The 18021-nt window shown below is 41.8% G+C and overlaps 1 protein-coding gene across 1 annotated transcript in view; it reads left to right on the top strand.

Annotated features, from left to right (window-relative positions):
• Window positions 1-16167, top strand: part of PLAG1 (PLAG1 zinc finger) — a 47531-nt gene extending 31364 nt beyond the window's left edge. The window contains exons 2-4 of the mRNA XM_082277158.1: window positions 9465-9564; window positions 13379-13737; window positions 14327-16167. Coding sequence (XP_082133284.1) covers window positions 13496-13737; window positions 14327-15590 — 1506 coding nt within the window. The 5' untranslated portion in view covers window positions 9465-9564; window positions 13379-13495 and the 3' untranslated portion in view covers window positions 15591-16167. The remainder of the gene's footprint in view (window positions 1-9464; window positions 9565-13378; window positions 13738-14326) is intronic.
• Window positions 16168-18021: the final 1854 nt, after the last annotated feature.

Here is an 18021-nt window from a genome sequence, read left to right as displayed (position 1 = left end):
TAAGTGTAACACATTCTATTTACTGTAAAGCTACAATAAGCTATGAAGTATTTTCTTTTCAGATAGAACAGCAGTTTCTTGGCTGTAGGTTGTATTGGAAGTTAGTGACTGCTTGGAAATTGGCCATTCTTTCTTTCTTGTTGCCTTTCTTTGAGAGCTGGGATAAGAGGCAGAGGAAACAGGGCAACCAGGATCAGCATTTTAGTTGGAATAGCTCCAATAAATAATATGAAAATCCAAGGTTACAAAAAAGCAGTGCTAAACCCTGTCACAGCTTTTGCCCCCAGGCAGTGTTGTTCAGGCAGTGTGATTCAGGGCAGGACTGGGCTTCTGCTACAGGCTTTGCACAACTGCATGGTTGCCGCATATACTGGAGATGTGGTGTACGTACTGGGGAGACTACCCTGTCTCTCAGTCACTTCATATCTGTCCTTCATGAGTTGTCTTTTTGTTCCAAAATTGATCTTCCCAACCATCTAGTGCAGCATCGTAAGGGAAACTGGCTCCTGTGAAAGGCCTTGTCCTGGTACAGTCCTTGCAGCTTCTATGAGGTATAGAGATTTTTTTCAACCACCAACTTGCCCCTGTTATTTGAGCTTGTGTTAACTAGCAGGACTAGAGCACCAGAAACCCTTTTACTTGAATGATAGCTGAAACTGTTAAAAACATCTTTAGTTATGATTTGTTAGGTGACTGTCTTAAAAAGCAAAACTTGTAACTTCCTGTACAATCTGTTTGTGATGTTCAGCCTAACTATGTTGTCTAAATGGTACATACTCAAGTATTCAGGTTCAGAAAAATCATGATTTCGGGGGTGGTCTGGGCCAGGCAGGCCTGTACCAGGAAAATCTGAAATCTGTATTTGGTTGGTAGATGCCATAATAAAGCATAGAATTGATAGCCACCTGCATAGGAATGATAATTTGAGAAGAGTCAAAGAAGCATTTGTAAGGAAGTCCTGTCTTGGGCAACTGGAGTTCTTAGGAGGCATTAGCAAGAAGTAAAGGTGTTCTGGTTCAAAAATCAAAGTGGACTTTATCAAAAAGGCTTTTAAAGGAAACTAGGAAACCATAATGTAAGAGGGGAGGTCTTTGCACAAGTAAATGACAGTTTAAGAGGTAGGATCAAAGGAGGAGGGCAATTCTCAGTTAAAGGAGGGTCCCAGTTAAGTTCCACAGAGGTCTGGGAACATGTTCGTGAATGGTATCAGTAAGGGGATGAGCAGCTGGGTGAGCAGCTTTGCTGTGAAGAAGAGAGCCAGCTGTGGAGAACATTGGAAGGACATTAAAGCGCTGAGGACTGTGCAACAAAATGGGTGATAAAATTCAGTGTAGATAAATGATGACGATAACTGAGAAGGATAACTGGGCAGAACAATACCCATTATATATTATATATGAGTTCGAGCTGAGTATTACCACTGAAGAGTAAGATTTGGGAATTGTAATTGGCGATCCTGTGAGATCATGAACTCATTGGTCACTAAAACACAACCCAAGTATTAGAGTAAAAAAGTACAGAATAAATTTTGAGAATGTCATTAGAAGAGTGTGTGTTCCAGTTGCTCCCAAATGTTGTGTGTATTTCTGGAGCCTTCAGAGGTTTATTGTAACTGGAAGAAGCTTAGAGAAGGTTGGTAAGGATGATGAGCTACATGGAGTGGCTTCCATTAAAGAATATTTCTGTAAATTGGAACTTTGGTCTGGGAAGGGAATTAATTGAGGGCAATGTTGTGGAGATCTGCAGAGGAAGGAAGATGAAGACTAACCACCGCCTTTCAAAACAAAAGCATGCACAGTTAGGAGAGAAGGCAGTTTCAGAGCCTTCAAAAAGAAGAGGTTCTCCATGAAATCAGTAGTGGAGAGACCTGTGGGATGACTTGTCAAACATATGTTGCAGATATTATAAAAAATTATATGGTTTCCAGGAGAATCATGGACTATTGCTTGGAAGGGTGATGTGCTAAAAGTTGCTATTCTAACAGGAACCACAGACAGTTCAGAAAGTCCCCAACATTAAAGGAGTTGGTGGTCAGAAGAGAATCAGAGAAATACCACACGTCTGTCACCTGTTCTTTACTTCTGGCTATTACTGAAGACAGAATACTGGCCTAGATGTACTGCTAATCTCACCTGCACACCCACGCTCATTTTAAGGTATCTTGTGACAAAGGAAAACACTTCCTAAAAATACCAATTAGTTCCTGACCATTTTAGTGTATAATCTCATGCACCTTTAGGTTGTGTATTTGTGCTTACATGTGCATCTACAGGATTTGTTTTTGCATTTTATTATAAAAATGGCATGGTCCTATATGCAGATTGAATAGTAACCAAAGCTTGTTTTCACAGAAGCATCATCACTTTAAAAATGGATGCAGATTATTCTTGAGGAGGAGGGGTGGTGGTGGTGATGGTGTGATTCCAAAACACATGAAAACACTTCTGCAGGTTTTAAAAATTCTAACAGTAACTACACTAACAGTGTTATCTGTATCAAAGTCTCTCCAAAGTTTTAGAAAAACATCCATGCAGTGCCATGAGATTCTTAAAAAGCCCATAAAACCACAATCATCAGATGGGTTAGCTCTAGGCAGCTGTTGTTTCCTTTAATTTAGTATATAACCAGGAATCCTTTGGAACTTTAGTAACCAAAACTGAGCTCTCAAGACTTAAAGTGGACCTAAGTAATCTGAAACATGGAAAGCCCACAAAGAGATGCTGGATGGTATTGTGATTTTTTTTTTTTTTCTTTAAATTACAGACTATTAGGTCATGCTAAAATAACATTAGTAAGTTCATGTTCTACTTTTCCAGAAACTTAAGGGGAAAAAAAAGGCAAGATAGAATTTTTCTTCTATATTCTGAAAAAAAAAAGTTATGTAATCCTCTTTCTAGTGTTGCATATTATAAGAATGAGTTACTGTCTAAAATTAAAAAGCCGGTTGTCCAAATTTCATGGCTGTAGTACAGCTCTCAGAATCGCAAGAGTTATGACCATGAGAAAAAACATATTGAACTTAATAGTCATATCTACCTATTTTTGTATGATGGTTACTGTCCCACAGGAATCTAGTAGGTTTTTTTCCTCCAAGTGCTTGCTTTATTAATTAATAAAAGATACGTATATTGAACACGTCTACTACTGAAATCTGTGTATTTACTGCCCACAGGAAAAGAAATGTGTTTAATAATTTTAGTGCATTTATTTCTGTTGCTACCCAAATTTCAGACTAGTATGAAAGGATTGGGATTTTTTCCTGCTCAAACACCTGCAGTTTCAGTAGGTTTCTCTGTTCTGTGGATGTTTAAAAAAAAAAAAAGAAACATCAAAGGCTTAAATAAAATCTAGTATTGATGAATCTTGTATTTTTCTATCTTCTATATAATATTCTTTGCAGCATAATCAGCATTCTGCACACAGTAGATATTAGTAATGTGCTGTCACTAACAGACTACAATGGTTGCCTGGTTTTAGTTTCAGTGCTTATGTTATTTCATTGTGTTCTAGATGTTAGGCTGTTTCCCTGAGGGTTGAACTCTTATGTGTTATTATCTCCAAGTCATTCTGATGTTTATACCTGAGATCACTGGAGAGATATTTGCACTGTTTTGCCCACATCATTCCATTTTCCTGCAACAGCTTTCACAGGCAGTTCTCCTGCTGCATGCTTGGATTTGGGGATTTGGTTATGTCTTTCTGCAGCCTGTGCATGCTGTCACTGCTATCTTACCATGCTCTCTCAGCCATTCCTCTACACTGTAGACTAGAGCTTGAATCCTTGGACCAAGATTTCCCTGAATTCCACTGCCTACTATAAGCAGGTCTTGAAGTTCAAGATAGATAAATACAGCCTTGTATATATTTTTTAAAAACCCACACAGCAAAACTGTCTGTTCTTTTGTGATGAGTTTATGTGTGTGTGTTCTCCCTTTACATGAAGCACCACTGTACAGTAGGGCCAGGGCCTACATCTTTGAATGGTTATTTGCAGTAACTGTTGTCTGAAAATGCAGAAGTGGTTTCACCCACCTTTCAATGCCATCTTGTCCCACTGGGGCCCTTTGTGTTGGACCCCTTTGTGTTTTCACATCTGTCTGTCAGCTTATGAGAGAAGAGGAGCTGTAAAACCCTGGCTGATTCCCAGCTGCTGTCAGGTGGGGTACTTGCCAGCTCTCCCCTCTCACTGCCTGCCGTACAAAAGGCCACAATGCCAGAGACAGGGCTCTGGGGGCCAAGATCTGTCCCCCTTGCCATTTTTATAAATGTGCCTTAGTTTTAGACAGTTGTGCCCAGTGTCTGTACATGTTGCTTTCTGTTCAAATCTCTTCCAGATTACACAAAAAAGCAGAAAGAAAATTAAATTTCACTTGGTGAAAGTGCAGGTGTGAGCCTCTCTTGACCTAGGCAGACTTCATGGTCAAACCCACTTTCTGGTTGTCTCACCCCAGCAATGCACATTCTTCCTCCTTTCTGTCCTCCAGCATCAGTGGCTCAGCTTGAGTTTCCAGATGTAGGAGAACCACAGAGAGACCTTTGTTGCCCTTTTCCACCTCCAACCCCATTCAGCCAAGGACAAATGGGGGAGGATCAGCAGCTTCCTACCAAAGCCAGGATTCTCTTTCTAAGTATGGGCAAAGGTAAGCAGGCTCTCTCAGCTGTCTCTTTTAAAGAATGACATGCTGTTCAAATAAATTTAGATCAAATGGCCTGCTAAGCACAAGCAGGGATGTAGACCCCTGCATCAGTCAGAAGACTTGATTTTAATTCAAGTTGGAGAAAGGCACCCCTAAAATCATCAATACTTCAACATCTTTGTATGTATTTTTCTTACCTGCTTGACTGTTTCCATTGATGGGATCAGCTTCTCCATCTGAGATCTTCCCTTACAGAAAGTTAATTCCCTGTAAGAGGGACCTCTGAAAGTCACAGGTGGGCAGCTGGATCTTCTGCTGCCTGCAGCTACTCTGCAGTGAAGCTTCTGCTGCAGAAAATCTAACATTTTTCTACAAAGCCGGTCAGACCTCCTGCTCTCTCTCTGAGGTCCGTACAAGTGTGCAGTAGGCACGTTGATCCTTGTTGATCCAGGAAGGGTGTCTGAGCCTTGCAGGGCTGCAGGTCTCAGCATGCTGTCCTGGAGCAATGCAGGCACTTCGCCACTTAGCCCTCAGCCCCTTCCAACAGCAGGAGGATTAAATCTGCTCCCCCACAAATGGAACTGCCTAGTGAGAGGCTTGTGTGTAAGCCCACAGCACAGGGAAAGCCAGAGAAGGCTACATGGTGCTCCTTCTTTAGTTGCCTTAATGTGGGGTTAGATTCCCTCATCTTCAGGATCTCTGGTAACATTTGTGCCATTTATTTTAACAGCCCCAGCTGAAAGGGGCAGATATGGTGAGGTTTGTAGTTGGAGTCCTAAAACGGTTTGGGTTGGAAGGGACTTTAAAGATCATCTAGTACCATCCATCATGCCATGGGCAGGGACACCGTCCACTAGACCAGGTTGCTCAAAGCCCCATCCAACCTGGCCTTGAACACTTCCAGGGATGGGGCATCCACAGCTTCTCTGGGCAACCTGTTCCAATGCCTGCCTCTCTGCAAATGGAGGTGCTGTCTCACAGTCCCTTTGGCTGTTCTGAGCTACATCAGCTGTCTCTTGCTGATGCTTTTACCAGCTCCCCTAGCTATCCCGGATTGCTCCAGCAGAGCAAGTTTCGTTTGTCAGTACTTTTTAGTCAGGTGACTGCTTGTCAGTCTATTAGTCACAGAAAAGAGGAAAAATCATTACTTCTGCTACGGTAATGGTGGCTCTTCCAGGTACATTTGCAATAGAGGCACCAAAAATCATCTATTGTCCTTCACTCTGAATGAGTCTTTACTGTTGGCAAACCTGGGAGAGGTTGGACTGGTGCATCCTGAAATTAGTTTGCTCCATTACCACCCTGAGTGGCAGCTCCTTGCTTCCTTGAGCTATACTTGTTCATCCTTACTTCCTCCACTAGGATGCCAGTCTGTGTTTCAGCTTTCCAAACCTCTCATCACACTTCCAACTGGATATCAACTCTTGCCCATGTGTTTCTCTCTCGTGACCATGCTCCCTTTCATGAGCCACAGCAAACCTTGCCAGCTCAATTCACATTTGCACCTAAACCCTTGAGATGGGAGCACAGGTTAGGGAGCAGCAGGGGAGAAGGAGGTTGCCACTTGCCAAAGCAGCACATTGATGGCAGTGACGCGTGCGTTTGGATTTGTGCCACGGTGTGAGTGAAGAGCAGAGGGGGGAGCTGCCACTGCTGCTGCCCGTGTTAGGTGGGGTGATGGTGAGCGTGGCACTGCTGGGGAGTCCTTTGCCTTGTGCAGAGTTGGGAGGGTTCACAGGCACAGCCTGGATGGACATAACTGTCTACAGAGGCCTTGGTCCTGTCCGTGTGAGTCCGTGCTCACCTGGGATCTGTGCGGAGAGCACTTCTTAAAGAATCACAGTTTCCATAGGGTAAGTAACTGCTTTTCATTTTGTTTCCTTAAAGAAATATTTAAAAACCATGATGGCTCTAATGCTATTAACTCCTTATTGAGTGCTACCATTATTATGATTCTCATATTTCTAGGACCCTTCCTTTGGTTTCAAACTGATTGATTTTGGGAATTGAAGCTAGATTTGCTGTTTTATATAAAAGGCAAAATGACAAATACTGTGTTCTCAGTACTGTGTTCTCATTCTTGCTCTTTTATTTTGAAAGAAAATAACCATGATACTTGTTTTCCTTTACTGTGCTTGAACCCTCTTAAGTATGAAATGCAAGTTAGGAGGAGGATTATTGGTTATATTTCTGTATTGTCTTCATTATCCTTTTAGTTGAGATATCAAATGTTTTAAAATATTTTTAAGTGTAACTATTTTCTTGGATTTTTAAATAGGAACTGTGAATTTAAAAAAAAAGTGTTACTCTTTTTTAATATTAAAAAGGAATAGATTATTTTATATTTATATTTTATATTATTTATCTTCCATATAAGGGGTTTGGGGCACTTCTTTTTTCCTCCCTTTTTTATGGTTGAAATTCAAATATTATCTAACCTGAATTATCAGGGTGTTTGGAGAGTTAGCAAAATTAGTGCCTCACAAATTCTGGAAGATCTGGTAAATTGTAAGAATTCTAAGAATTCTGACACATTAGGGAAGTAATATTTTGTTACTGCTACCCAAGTGGGCTTTGGGCACATGCATGTGACAATGCATTTTGCAGTGTGATGCTTCTCTGCTTCATGTGGAGAATAATTTGAATGTTGTTACTCATTAAAAATTCTTCCTACCTCATCTAGGTGAAAAGCTTAATAACACTATGACTATAAGCAGTTACAAGGAGAACAGTACATCTTTGTCCAGTATTCTGCCTCAGGGATCTTCTAGCACCAAAAGCTTCTGAGAAAGGTGGTCTAGAAATCAGCATTATCATGGATAACTTTCGTATTCTGCGCATAAGGACAAGTCTTTTATCCAATGGCGTGTTTATTGTTGCAAAGCATAGGAATTATTTTATCTTTCCACTTAATCCTGTCGAATGTAGTAAATATTTTCATTATTCATACAAACGGAGCCCCTTTTGTATGTATGTTGTTGAGTTTTTTATATAATAATGGCCCTGTAGAAATTGAGATCCCACTAATTGTAGGTGTAGCATTGCCCTCTCCTGTATCCACTGAATTGTGATTTTGCTGTATTAGTAAGGTAATGAATGAATAAGAGTACCTGACTGTCCTCCTCCATTCTCCTCAGCATTTTAGCTACATCTCATATTTATCTTATTTATATACTTGTTCCAGTTGCTTTGTTTTCCCCCAATTCAATAGTCTCTCCATGTCTCTAGTGGCCTGTCTCTGAGGGCATCTGCTTTTTGCTAGAGCAACTTTAGATACGTGGTGAGCATTCAGGACTATAAACATTTAAGATAAAATGTTAAATGCCACTGAGTGGACTTTATAATATTTTAGGCAGGATTTGTTGGGGTTTTTTTTTCCCAAGCAGGAAATAGTCTGTAAATATGAATAGTGAAGGAGCTAAGTCCATGAGGACTTAGTCCATTATATCTGTGTGTCTGTCTTACATATTGTCTACTTACTGTGAACTACATTAGTAGAAACATCTGGGGAATGAAGCTCTTCCTTTCCTCTGTGATACTGGAAGATGTTGAGATGGGCATTGCAGGGTAACTGATTTATAAGGGTCTTGCTGGGAGAGGAGGTAAGGAGTCATCAGCATTTTCTCCCTTAAGGTGATTTGGGGACCTCAAAAAGTGGAGGTGACGGTTGTGCTCATTAGTTGAAAACAGAACTTTTTCTTTGGGTACTGGAGCTGTTTCTGCCTCCTGCCTGTATGTACAAAGCCCCACATAAATGTTCCTCAGCCATCAGAGAGCTTCAGTCAGTTGCTCTGAAGCACTTCTGACATTTATAGGTGTTCAGGGACACCTGTTTGCTCACATTCATGCTCACCAACAGACCATGCTGGGGCTGTGCAGACCTGAACTCGGTATCAAAAGGAAGAATGGTTTCTGGAATGAATGGGAAGCCAGAAGGGAAAATGGTTTGTGTGTGGGGAAATGTTACATTGCTAGAGGGCTCCTGCCAAATAGCTTCAGCCTGCTGTGGGGTATGTGCACTGTGTAGGGCTTTGCCCTTACACATCTGAAAGAATTGGACAGGATAAACCTCCCCATTACAGTGAGGCACTGAACATATTTTCTCTGTATACCCGTGTCATCCAGGAGGCCTTCTAGCAAGAAAAGGAAGACCTGCTGCAAATTTACAAAAGGATGATGGCAGGGGAAAGGGAGATACAAGGGAAATTCCAAAAAAGCCCTCTCAGTTTGCTCAGGCATACCTAGACGTGCCCTCTTTTGGGATTTACCTGTAGCATGTTCATCATTAAGAGGTTTTATTATTTTTTTTAAATTAATTTTATTTTCCTTTGCAGGTCACCTTTTAAGCTGCTATTTCCTGTATAATTAAGCAGAATGAAGGCATTAGGTTCTAGTAAAGTTGGGCCTAATCCAGAATCTTCTCTTATTCAGTCCTTTCTGAGTAAGAAACTCAAGTCTGGGCCCAGAATTTCACATGTTTTGCTGTTACTTCTAAATTATCTGTGGTCTGTGGATTTTTTTTTTAACTTTATGAAAATTCCTTTGCTTTTGTCTAATTTTATCTCTTTATGTGTCACTGTCCAGCATAGCATTAGTTGAAATTATGTAAGTATACTGCAAATTGAAGTGCGTAATTGCTACTGATAACGCAAGAATGATTCCTACAGTTTATAATTAACAGTATATAATGTTCTGTGCATGGGTTGGATCTGTTCCTTTTAACTTCTCCTTTCCGATTCTTTCCAATCCCTGGTCTTGCCGCATCACAGCCTTTATGAATGTCCTGGTTTCGCTGGAGTCTAGTCCATTGTTCCTTTTGTTTTTCAGACCAGTAAAAATGGGAAGTACTGGATTCTGGTTTCCTCCAAGAAGAGTCAGCGGAACTGGTTAAGACCAAAATCTGAGGACTTTAGTGGGCAAACATCAGGTGTGCATTGAACAGAGGCTGCTTTAATCCTGCTTTAAGTATATGCTTCTTTAAAAATAGTATTATATATAAGCTTTTGTGTAATGTGTTATATTTGATACTGCATATAATCATTCATCCTGCAGTTGTGAAAGCACCAGTAAGAATGTGGATTTTAAGTGATAATATGTTGAGACACAAGCAGGCAATATTACTCATAAAATTCTTTCAGCTGGTCTTTGGAAAATTTAATATTTGAGGATCAGTGGTTTTTTTCAGTTTTATCTCCATTGCTCAGTCTATATATCCACACCCAAAAAAGGAAAAAAAGTGGTTATTTGCTATTCAGAGATCAATACAGACGTTCTTAATTGCCTCACCTGTTGAGAAATGGTACTGAGATAATAGTGCACATGTGTTTTTTAATAAAATTGAGATTGGATCCACACTATATTTATTCTAATGATGCATTTTTAAGGACACTTAAACACAGTTCAAAGTCAGCTTAATTAGTTTGATCATAAAGGAACAAAACCCAAATTCTTTGTCCCTGTGAATGTTCTGACTGGTATAGCAGCTAGGTTACCTGAAGTTTTCGGAAGGTAACAGTGATGTTATATTGGCCTGAATATAGGATGGCCTCCAGCCTGAGGTGTGATTTTGCACTGAGAAGAGGAGTGAGGAGTTGTCAGATGTTAATTTAACAGTTAAGCTTAATAGGCTGTTTCACAACAAATGCTGCTTCTGACATCACCTCAGACTCTGCAGAGCAGCCTCCTGCATGGCCTAATATCCTGCATCTCCCCAGCCTGATGCGCGTTCAGTTCCTTCCCACCCACCCCAGTGTTACCAGTTCACCCCTATGCTCATGTCCTTAGACATTCCCAACACCTATGCAGCACTCCCTGAGCCTCCCTGGCCCCATAGCCCCATCCTGGTTCTGTCCACTCTCCCTCCCTGTGGCAGCTCATCCTCCTTCCCTGTCTTTCCTGCCGTCCCCGCTTCCATTGTCACTGTCTGGGCACAGAGTCCACTTGCTGCTGAGCTCTGGACCCAGCATGGTCAAAGCAGCCCCAGTCCTGTGCAGCAGCCTGTGGAGGCTGTTCCCTTGCCCTTTCCACTAATCCTGCCTGCCCTGTCTCAGGCTAGGTGTGGATTTTGCAGGGGGCCTGAGGGGCTGGACCCCTTGTACCCCGTTGGGGCTCTAATTGCTCTGGCCACGCAGTGAGGGCTGTGACTGCTGTGCTCTCAGCTCTGTGTGGTGGGTCTCATGCAGGTGCCTGTGTGGTATGCAAGTAGCCTGTGTAAGTGTAGATCAGGTTGGATTTTTTTTCTTCCCCCTGAACTACATTTGTCAGGAGAGATTAGACTTAAACAAAATTTCATTCTACATTCAGGCCAATATTCATTGAAGACCAGTGTGTTCATTAACAGAAGAGCAAAATTAATTGTATTACCAGATTCTGATTAGAGGTTATATTGAAAAAAAAAATCTTTCAATCCACAGATATGTCACAGCTTTGATGTGAATCAGACCCTCCTTTTGATTACATTGGTGGCTTAATTGAAGTCTGTGGAACTGGTCTTCATTTACTTTTATTGAAGAAAATTATTGCTCCCAGGTCTCCAAATAACTGTTCCTTATGAACTAGAATTAGTGAACTAGACTGTCGATTATGAGACAGAAAATAAAATTAAGCTGATACTTTGAAGACCTGTGCATTTTCCCACTCATGGAACTGATGTCTCCAGGCTTCATCCCACGAGTGGGAATGAGTTTGAGAGAAATCTGAAATCAGAAGAGTCCCTAAAGAAACGCCTTTTCTGTCACTGGGTATCTTTAAAAGAAGTTCGTGTTTCCTTATGAAATTTAAGGGAATAAAGGTGGTCTTACAAAACTGCTCGTTTAAAGAAGGTAGCATAGTTTAGCCTGTCATTCTTCAGGGTTGAAAGGAAGCAGATTTCCATCTTGGTGTGCCAGTACTTCTCTCTTCTGCTAAAGACAAGGGAAAAGTTATGGGGAGGAGGGAGGAAAAGACTTAGACAAAGACATATTCTGTGTACACATTCCAAATGAAGATCTCAGTCTGAGGATTTCTTAAAATGCAGACATTAAAGAGGCACTTCCCGTTCTTCCGCTCCCTGCTTCTCCTGTCCTTCCATGCATTGAGGAAAACACAGGCTCTCCTTCCGTCTCGCTTTTTTCCAGGACCACGCTGGGGCATTTGCAAGGACCGTGTAGTTTTCCCCCCAGCACACCCGGGCGGTGCTCTCTGCTCCTCTCCGGAGCAGCTGGCTCCCTCCGTCTCTGCTGAGCCTCAGCAGGGCTGAGAGGACAGCTAAGGCCAGGCCCCGGCTCCCTCCCAGCTACCCGGCCTCCCTCACTGCCAGCAGGGAAGAGCCCGGTTTGTTTTCCGGGGAGGTGGTGCTAGGCTGGAGCAGCTGCAGCCTGGTGGTGCCTGCCCGGCTCCAGCTGCCCAGCTCCACCTGTCCCAGCAGCTGCGGCTCCCCCGGCCCTGCTGCCGGGGCCGTGGCGCTGCTCGGATGCCGAGCCCTGGCCCGGCCACTGCCCGGCCCCGGTGCCGCCCGGCCCGGCCCGGCCGCCTCTTGCGCAGCTGCGCCGGCAGAGACCGGAGGGGACAGCAGCTGCCAGCCACGACACCAGGGCTGGGGGTGGCTGATGGCACTTTCAGGGGAGAAAGGGTAAATTTTGGGGCGTTCCAGCCCTCTCAAATGCTTGCATTGAGTGCTGTCCTGCTTCCTCCTTGTCCCCTCTGCTGCAGAGTTCACGCTCCACCCTTCCCACAACGGGTAGCACAGGATTTTGGTATCTGTAGTGGCAGTTGTGCTCCAAGGATGAAGCAAAGCTGTCAGCACCCCCTGACAAAGGAGGGCTGTTGAGTGCCCTGTGATGGCAGGTGCCCAGTTGCCACTATATGATACCAGATGACGAATTTGAAGTTGCTCACCCACAAGTCAGACACAAAGATCACGTCATGCACCTCCTGACAAAGCCTCCATGTTAGTTCACATTTTGCTATGCCACAGGGGCAGGACTAGGAGCCTCCATCCTGAGCTAGCCTGAGTCTGAATGCTTACAGCCCTTGTGTCTCACAGGATAGCATAAGGAGGGTGGGGGTCTCCAGCACTGGGCTGATAAAACCCTGGTCTATCTAATCTATCCTTAATCCATGGGACTTCTGTCATTCATAGATCAAGTCTCTGTTAGCAGAGGGTGAGTTTACAGGAGAATTTCACATGGTGTTAGGCATCATTGGCAGTGCATGCATTTCGCTAGAGTAGCTGCATAGACGTGCAGTAATCACAGGGAAGGAGGTACATGCGAGAGGGAACACGAGCTTTGCCCTCCATAGTGTCAGCATGGGTACTGCCGCGTGTGGTGCAGGTTTTCAAACATTTTGAGGCTTACAGACTTCCACTTTGATAGTTGCGTGCGTGCATGCATGCGTGCATGTGTGCGTGGGGGTGTCCGTGCAAACACAGGCGCGGCTGTAATTCCTTTGAAATCTGAAGCTGCCAAAAGGTGCCATCTTTGCCTGATGCCTCCCTTAATCTGACAGAAACTCTGCTGTTCTCCATCAGTGCTTGAGGGGAAGGTTGTGAGGTGTGATTTCAGGGCATATGTGGATCTGTTCATCCTGAGCAATGCGTTTTAAGAGTTTCAGCAAATAGTATAAAGAAACCTGTAGGTATTACATTAGACCAGCTGAACCTAACTTTATTTTTAAGTTTTATTCAGAAGCATCACATAGCAAGTAAACTTCAAAATCTAAGTTTAGTTACAAACTAGTTGTTTCTTATTTTTTTTTTCCAGTCCCCTTTTGCTTTCTTTTACGACCACATGAAACTTGAGAAGCCATCTAAAGCTAAATCATTTAGTGGAGTTGGGCAATTCCCAAGTGTCCAACAAGAAGGCCTGGTTTAGGCTGCGATGGCCACTGTCATTCCTGGTGATTTGTCAGAAGTAAGAGATACCCAGAAAGTCCCTTCAGGGAAACGTAAGCGTGGTGAAACCAAACCAAGAAAAAACTTTCCTTGCCAACTGTGTGACAAGGCCTTTAACAGTGTTGAGAAATTAAAGGTTCACTCATACTCTCACACAGGAGAGAGGCCCTACAAGTGCACACAACAAGACTGCACCAAGGCCTTTGTTTCTAAGTACAAATTACTAAGGTATTAAACTCTATTTATCTTTCAGATTATATTATCTATTTTATGTTGGCCGTGTTAAGCCGTGTAAAAGTATATATTTCTGTACGCCTTCAGCTGATTGCAGAGAGGACGTGTTAATTAAAGTAGCCATTGGATTGTTTCTAGAATTCTAAATTACCTAAGTTTGCAAGCTTATGTCTTTGATTTTGTTTCTTAATTTGTTTTCTGCTTTTGTTTTCTGTTTGTTTGTTTTTGTTTTGTTTTGTTTTGTTTTTAATGAGCGTAGAATTTTCATTTGTATAAGGAATTGTCACAAGAGTATGGACTGAAAGTTCTTTGGCTATGGACTTTTACACGAGTACTTTCATACTTGCCCATATACCCCTGTTACAGTAGCTAAAACCCACCAAAACTAAAGTGTCAATTTAAGAGAAATGGCTCGCGTTTTGCTATATTTAAATTTGTCAAACTGTCTTTGTAGTGTCATGCTTTCAGTTAAAAGGTTCTGTTGCAAAGCAGCCCTTAGTGTAGTATTTAGCTGCCATTAAAAAATGAGCACGTGTGTTTTTTGATCAAAATAATTACTTACAGAATATATCTGTGTTTAAAGGCATATGGCTACTCATTCTCCTGAGAAAACCCACAAGTGTAATTATTGTGAGAAAATGTTTCACCGAAAAGATCACCTAAAGAATCACCTACATACACACAATCCCAACAAAGAGGCCTTTAAGTGTGAAGAGTGTGGAAAGAACTACAATACCAAGCTTGGGTTCAAACGTCACCTGGCTTTGCATGCTGCAACAAGTGGTGACCTCACCTGTAAGGTATGTTTGCAGACTTTTGAAAGCACAGGAGTGCTGCTGGAGCACCTAAAAACTCATGCAGGCAAGTCATCGGGTGGAGTGAAGGAGAAAAAGCACCAGTGTGAACACTGTGACCGTCGGTTCTACACCCGAAAGGATGTCCGCAGACACATGGTAGTGCACACTGGAAGAAAGGACTTCCTCTGTCAGTACTGTGCACAGAGATTCGGGCGGAAGGATCACCTCACGCGCCACATGAAGAAAAGTCACAACCAAGAACTTTTGAAGGTCAAAACAGAGCCAATGGACCTTCTAGATCCCTTTACCTGCAACGTTTCTGTGCCTGTTAAGGATGAGCTGCTTCCAGTGATGTCTTTACCTTCCAGTGAACTGACATCAAAGCCATTTACAAACACTTTGCAATTAAATCTCTACAACACTCAGATTCAGTCCATGCAGAGTTCTGCATCTGCACACCAAATGGTTGCCACATCGTTACCATTGGGAATGCCTTGTCCAATAGATATGGAGTCTGTTCACCCTTCTCACCAGCTATCGTTGAAATATCCGCTCGGTACTACCTCATACGCAATTTCTATGCCTGAAAAGGAACAGCCATTGAAAGGGGAAATTGAAAGTTACTTAATGGAGTTGCAAAGTGGTATGCCTTCTTCATCCCAGGATTCTCAAGCATCTTCATCAAAACTAGGGCTGGATCCACAAGTAGGGCCACTAGATGATGGGTCGGGGGAAGTTTCCCTTTCCAAGGGCTCCGTTCCTATCAGTGAACCTCTAAACACCCCATCATTGGACTTTTCTCAGCTGTTCAACTTCATACCTGTAAATGGCCCTCCCTATAATCCTTCTGTTTCAGTGGGAAACCTCGGAATGAGTTATACGCAAGAGGAGGCACATTCTTCTATGACTCAACTTCCACCACAAACCCAGGATCCACAAGATCCTAGCAATAGTATAGGTCTTGGGTCTCTGCACTCATTGTCAGCAGCTTTCACAAGCAGTCTAAGCACAACCACCACCCTACCACGATTTCATCAAGCTTTCCAATAGGATGTACAAAGCTGGCTTGTTAACTGTCTATTTGTAGAAATGCCTTAGGTGACCATTTTTAACTTAGTGCCTACTATAAGACATTATAAATTCTCTGCTTTTGTACAGTACCAATCTCATGAAGCCAGTAAGAAATTTAAATTAACTTTTTAAAAATGTTTTGAAAGTGTTTATTCTCAGCTGTGTTTACTTTGGTTTCTTGTTTTTTTTTTAAACAGTCTCATGGTATTGTTTTCATTTTCACTGCCAATTTACACATTTAAAATGTTCAGTAGAAAGTCATCCCAAGCAAACTGACAACATTCATCCCGTTTTTAAAACCTTTTCAACCATACCAGCTATTCCGTTTCATTGATGTCAGTGGTAGAACTGCCATTTTTACCTTTTAATATATTTTACTATTTACAATAATCCATTTAAGGTATGTATCACAAAGATTCCTGAGATTTGGGAAAAAAAATTCTCCAGTCCATTTCCAAACAAATCCTCTTCCCAAATGGTGACACATCTGACCTGTTCTATAATGACAAATCTAAATTTTTAAAATAAATATAGAATTCAGATATTTCTGAAAACTTGTGTGTGTATATGTAGAAGTCCATATATACACATGTACATATATATAGCATTTTGACTTGTATTGAAGTCATGATAAAAGTTGTTAAGAGTTTTGCCATTTTCTGGCTTAAATTTTGGTGGCCTGTTATGGAAACAGAAGAAAAAAATTTAGTTTAATTCTCTAAAATTAGGGCTGAACAGAATTTCGACAGAGAATCTCTGCTTGCCTAAATGACAAATGTTTCAAGTTGAATTTGGAACTGTGTTGTTGTGCTTTCGTGACTCTGGTATAGGGAAACAGGCAAAATTAATGGCTGATCTTGAAATATAAAAGTGTCGTAATGTAGTAATGCAGAATATTTTGTCGCAGTTTTTGTTTTAATTCTTAACTTGCTGTTTTTTCTCTTTAGTAGCATAGAAAGAGTACTGCATAGGAACCTTCCAGCAGTGTATTCACATTTGGAGGCATCAGTCTTCCTGTTGCCACTGCCAAAGGGTGGATCAAGTCCAGCCAGAAAGTGTGTACCTTTTTTCAGTTCAAAACTAGTGTGCAGTCAGAAAGTGAATGTAAATTTGCAACTACCAGTTTGTTTTGTTTTGTTTTGTTTTTATTGGAGTGATCTTTTCAGTTGTGTTACATGGTGTGTTCTGTCCTCCTAAGCAACAAGTTAGATGTTAATCACACTTTCTACACCTGGGTACTTGGTTAGGGACTTTTTGCCCATTGCCAAGATTTAAAGACAGGACTCTTAGGAGTGAAGTAAAAGCATATTGCTTACACCACTTTTACCTAATGCAATATATTCTATTCCCCAACCCCTAATAACCAAAAGAGGAAAAAAAAACCTAAAAAAACAACCAACCCTGTGATGCATAAAAGCAAACTAGAGTTGCTGTAATTCAACAATAACATTATTTTCCTTGTCATTTTTGTACAAGGAATTAAAAAATGGAAATCAAGTACATGAGTATCTCTCAAACCATATTGAGGATTCATAGAAGGTTTTAAGTGGTTAAACTAAATATACTTCACAGAAACAAAAGTTGCTCCCATTTAAGGAGCTCATGCTCCAGATGTTTTATCAGTAGCTCCTACTGGTTTTTTTTAATTCTAGGAGCAATGTGCAGGTGTAGTTCTACTATTTTATACATATGTGTATTTAAATTTTATTACTGAAAGATAACATTTTTATAAATGTGTTTGTGTTCCAAAGGCATTAAAATAAGGATGTATTAATAAGGAAATTACCTTTTGAAATTCTGCAAACTACTCCTAGATTTTGGGTTTAGGAGCACATTATCTCAAAGTGGGCATTTAGCTCTGCTTCACGACTGCTTCCCCTGGTTTCTGTGAAACAGATTGCTCACTTGCTTACATCTTTAGTTGAATGATTTGTTCAATATTGCTTTTTTTCTCTTCACCTTCCTAAAGGAAAGAAAAATACAGGTGAACAGAGCACAAGCTGAATACAACCGAATGTAACTCTAGTTTAAATGAGCAACCATAACGCATCTAAGAAACATTTGGGTTTATTCTCAATCCTTTTAATCAGTCTGAGATGAAGAGAAATGGACTTAATTCCTCCAGTGGGTTATGTCCCACATGGAGCCGAGCATCCACAACTCTCCCTGCAGCAGAGGAAAGCTGCGAGTGCTTGGCATCCTGCAGCTGGCCCAGCAGTGTGGCCGGGCAGCACTGCCCTCCCTGGGCAGCCCTTGGCACACCAATTTCCAGTCTGTAGCCACTTTTTATGAGCCCCAGCTGCCGAAAGACTTCATAGAAAGCAAAACCCACAGACACTTTGCCAACGCCCATTTCTTAGTGCGTAGCCAGAACCCTTACTTACTTTGTTAGTGCCTTAGCTTCCTGAAA

The sequence above is a fragment of the Coloeus monedula genome (assembly GCF_965178545.1).
Source record: "Coloeus monedula genome assembly, chromosome: 1".
NCBI lineage: Eukaryota > Metazoa > Chordata > Aves > Passeriformes > Corvidae > Coloeus > Coloeus monedula.
This window is presented reverse-complemented; position numbering and strand designations above follow the sequence as displayed.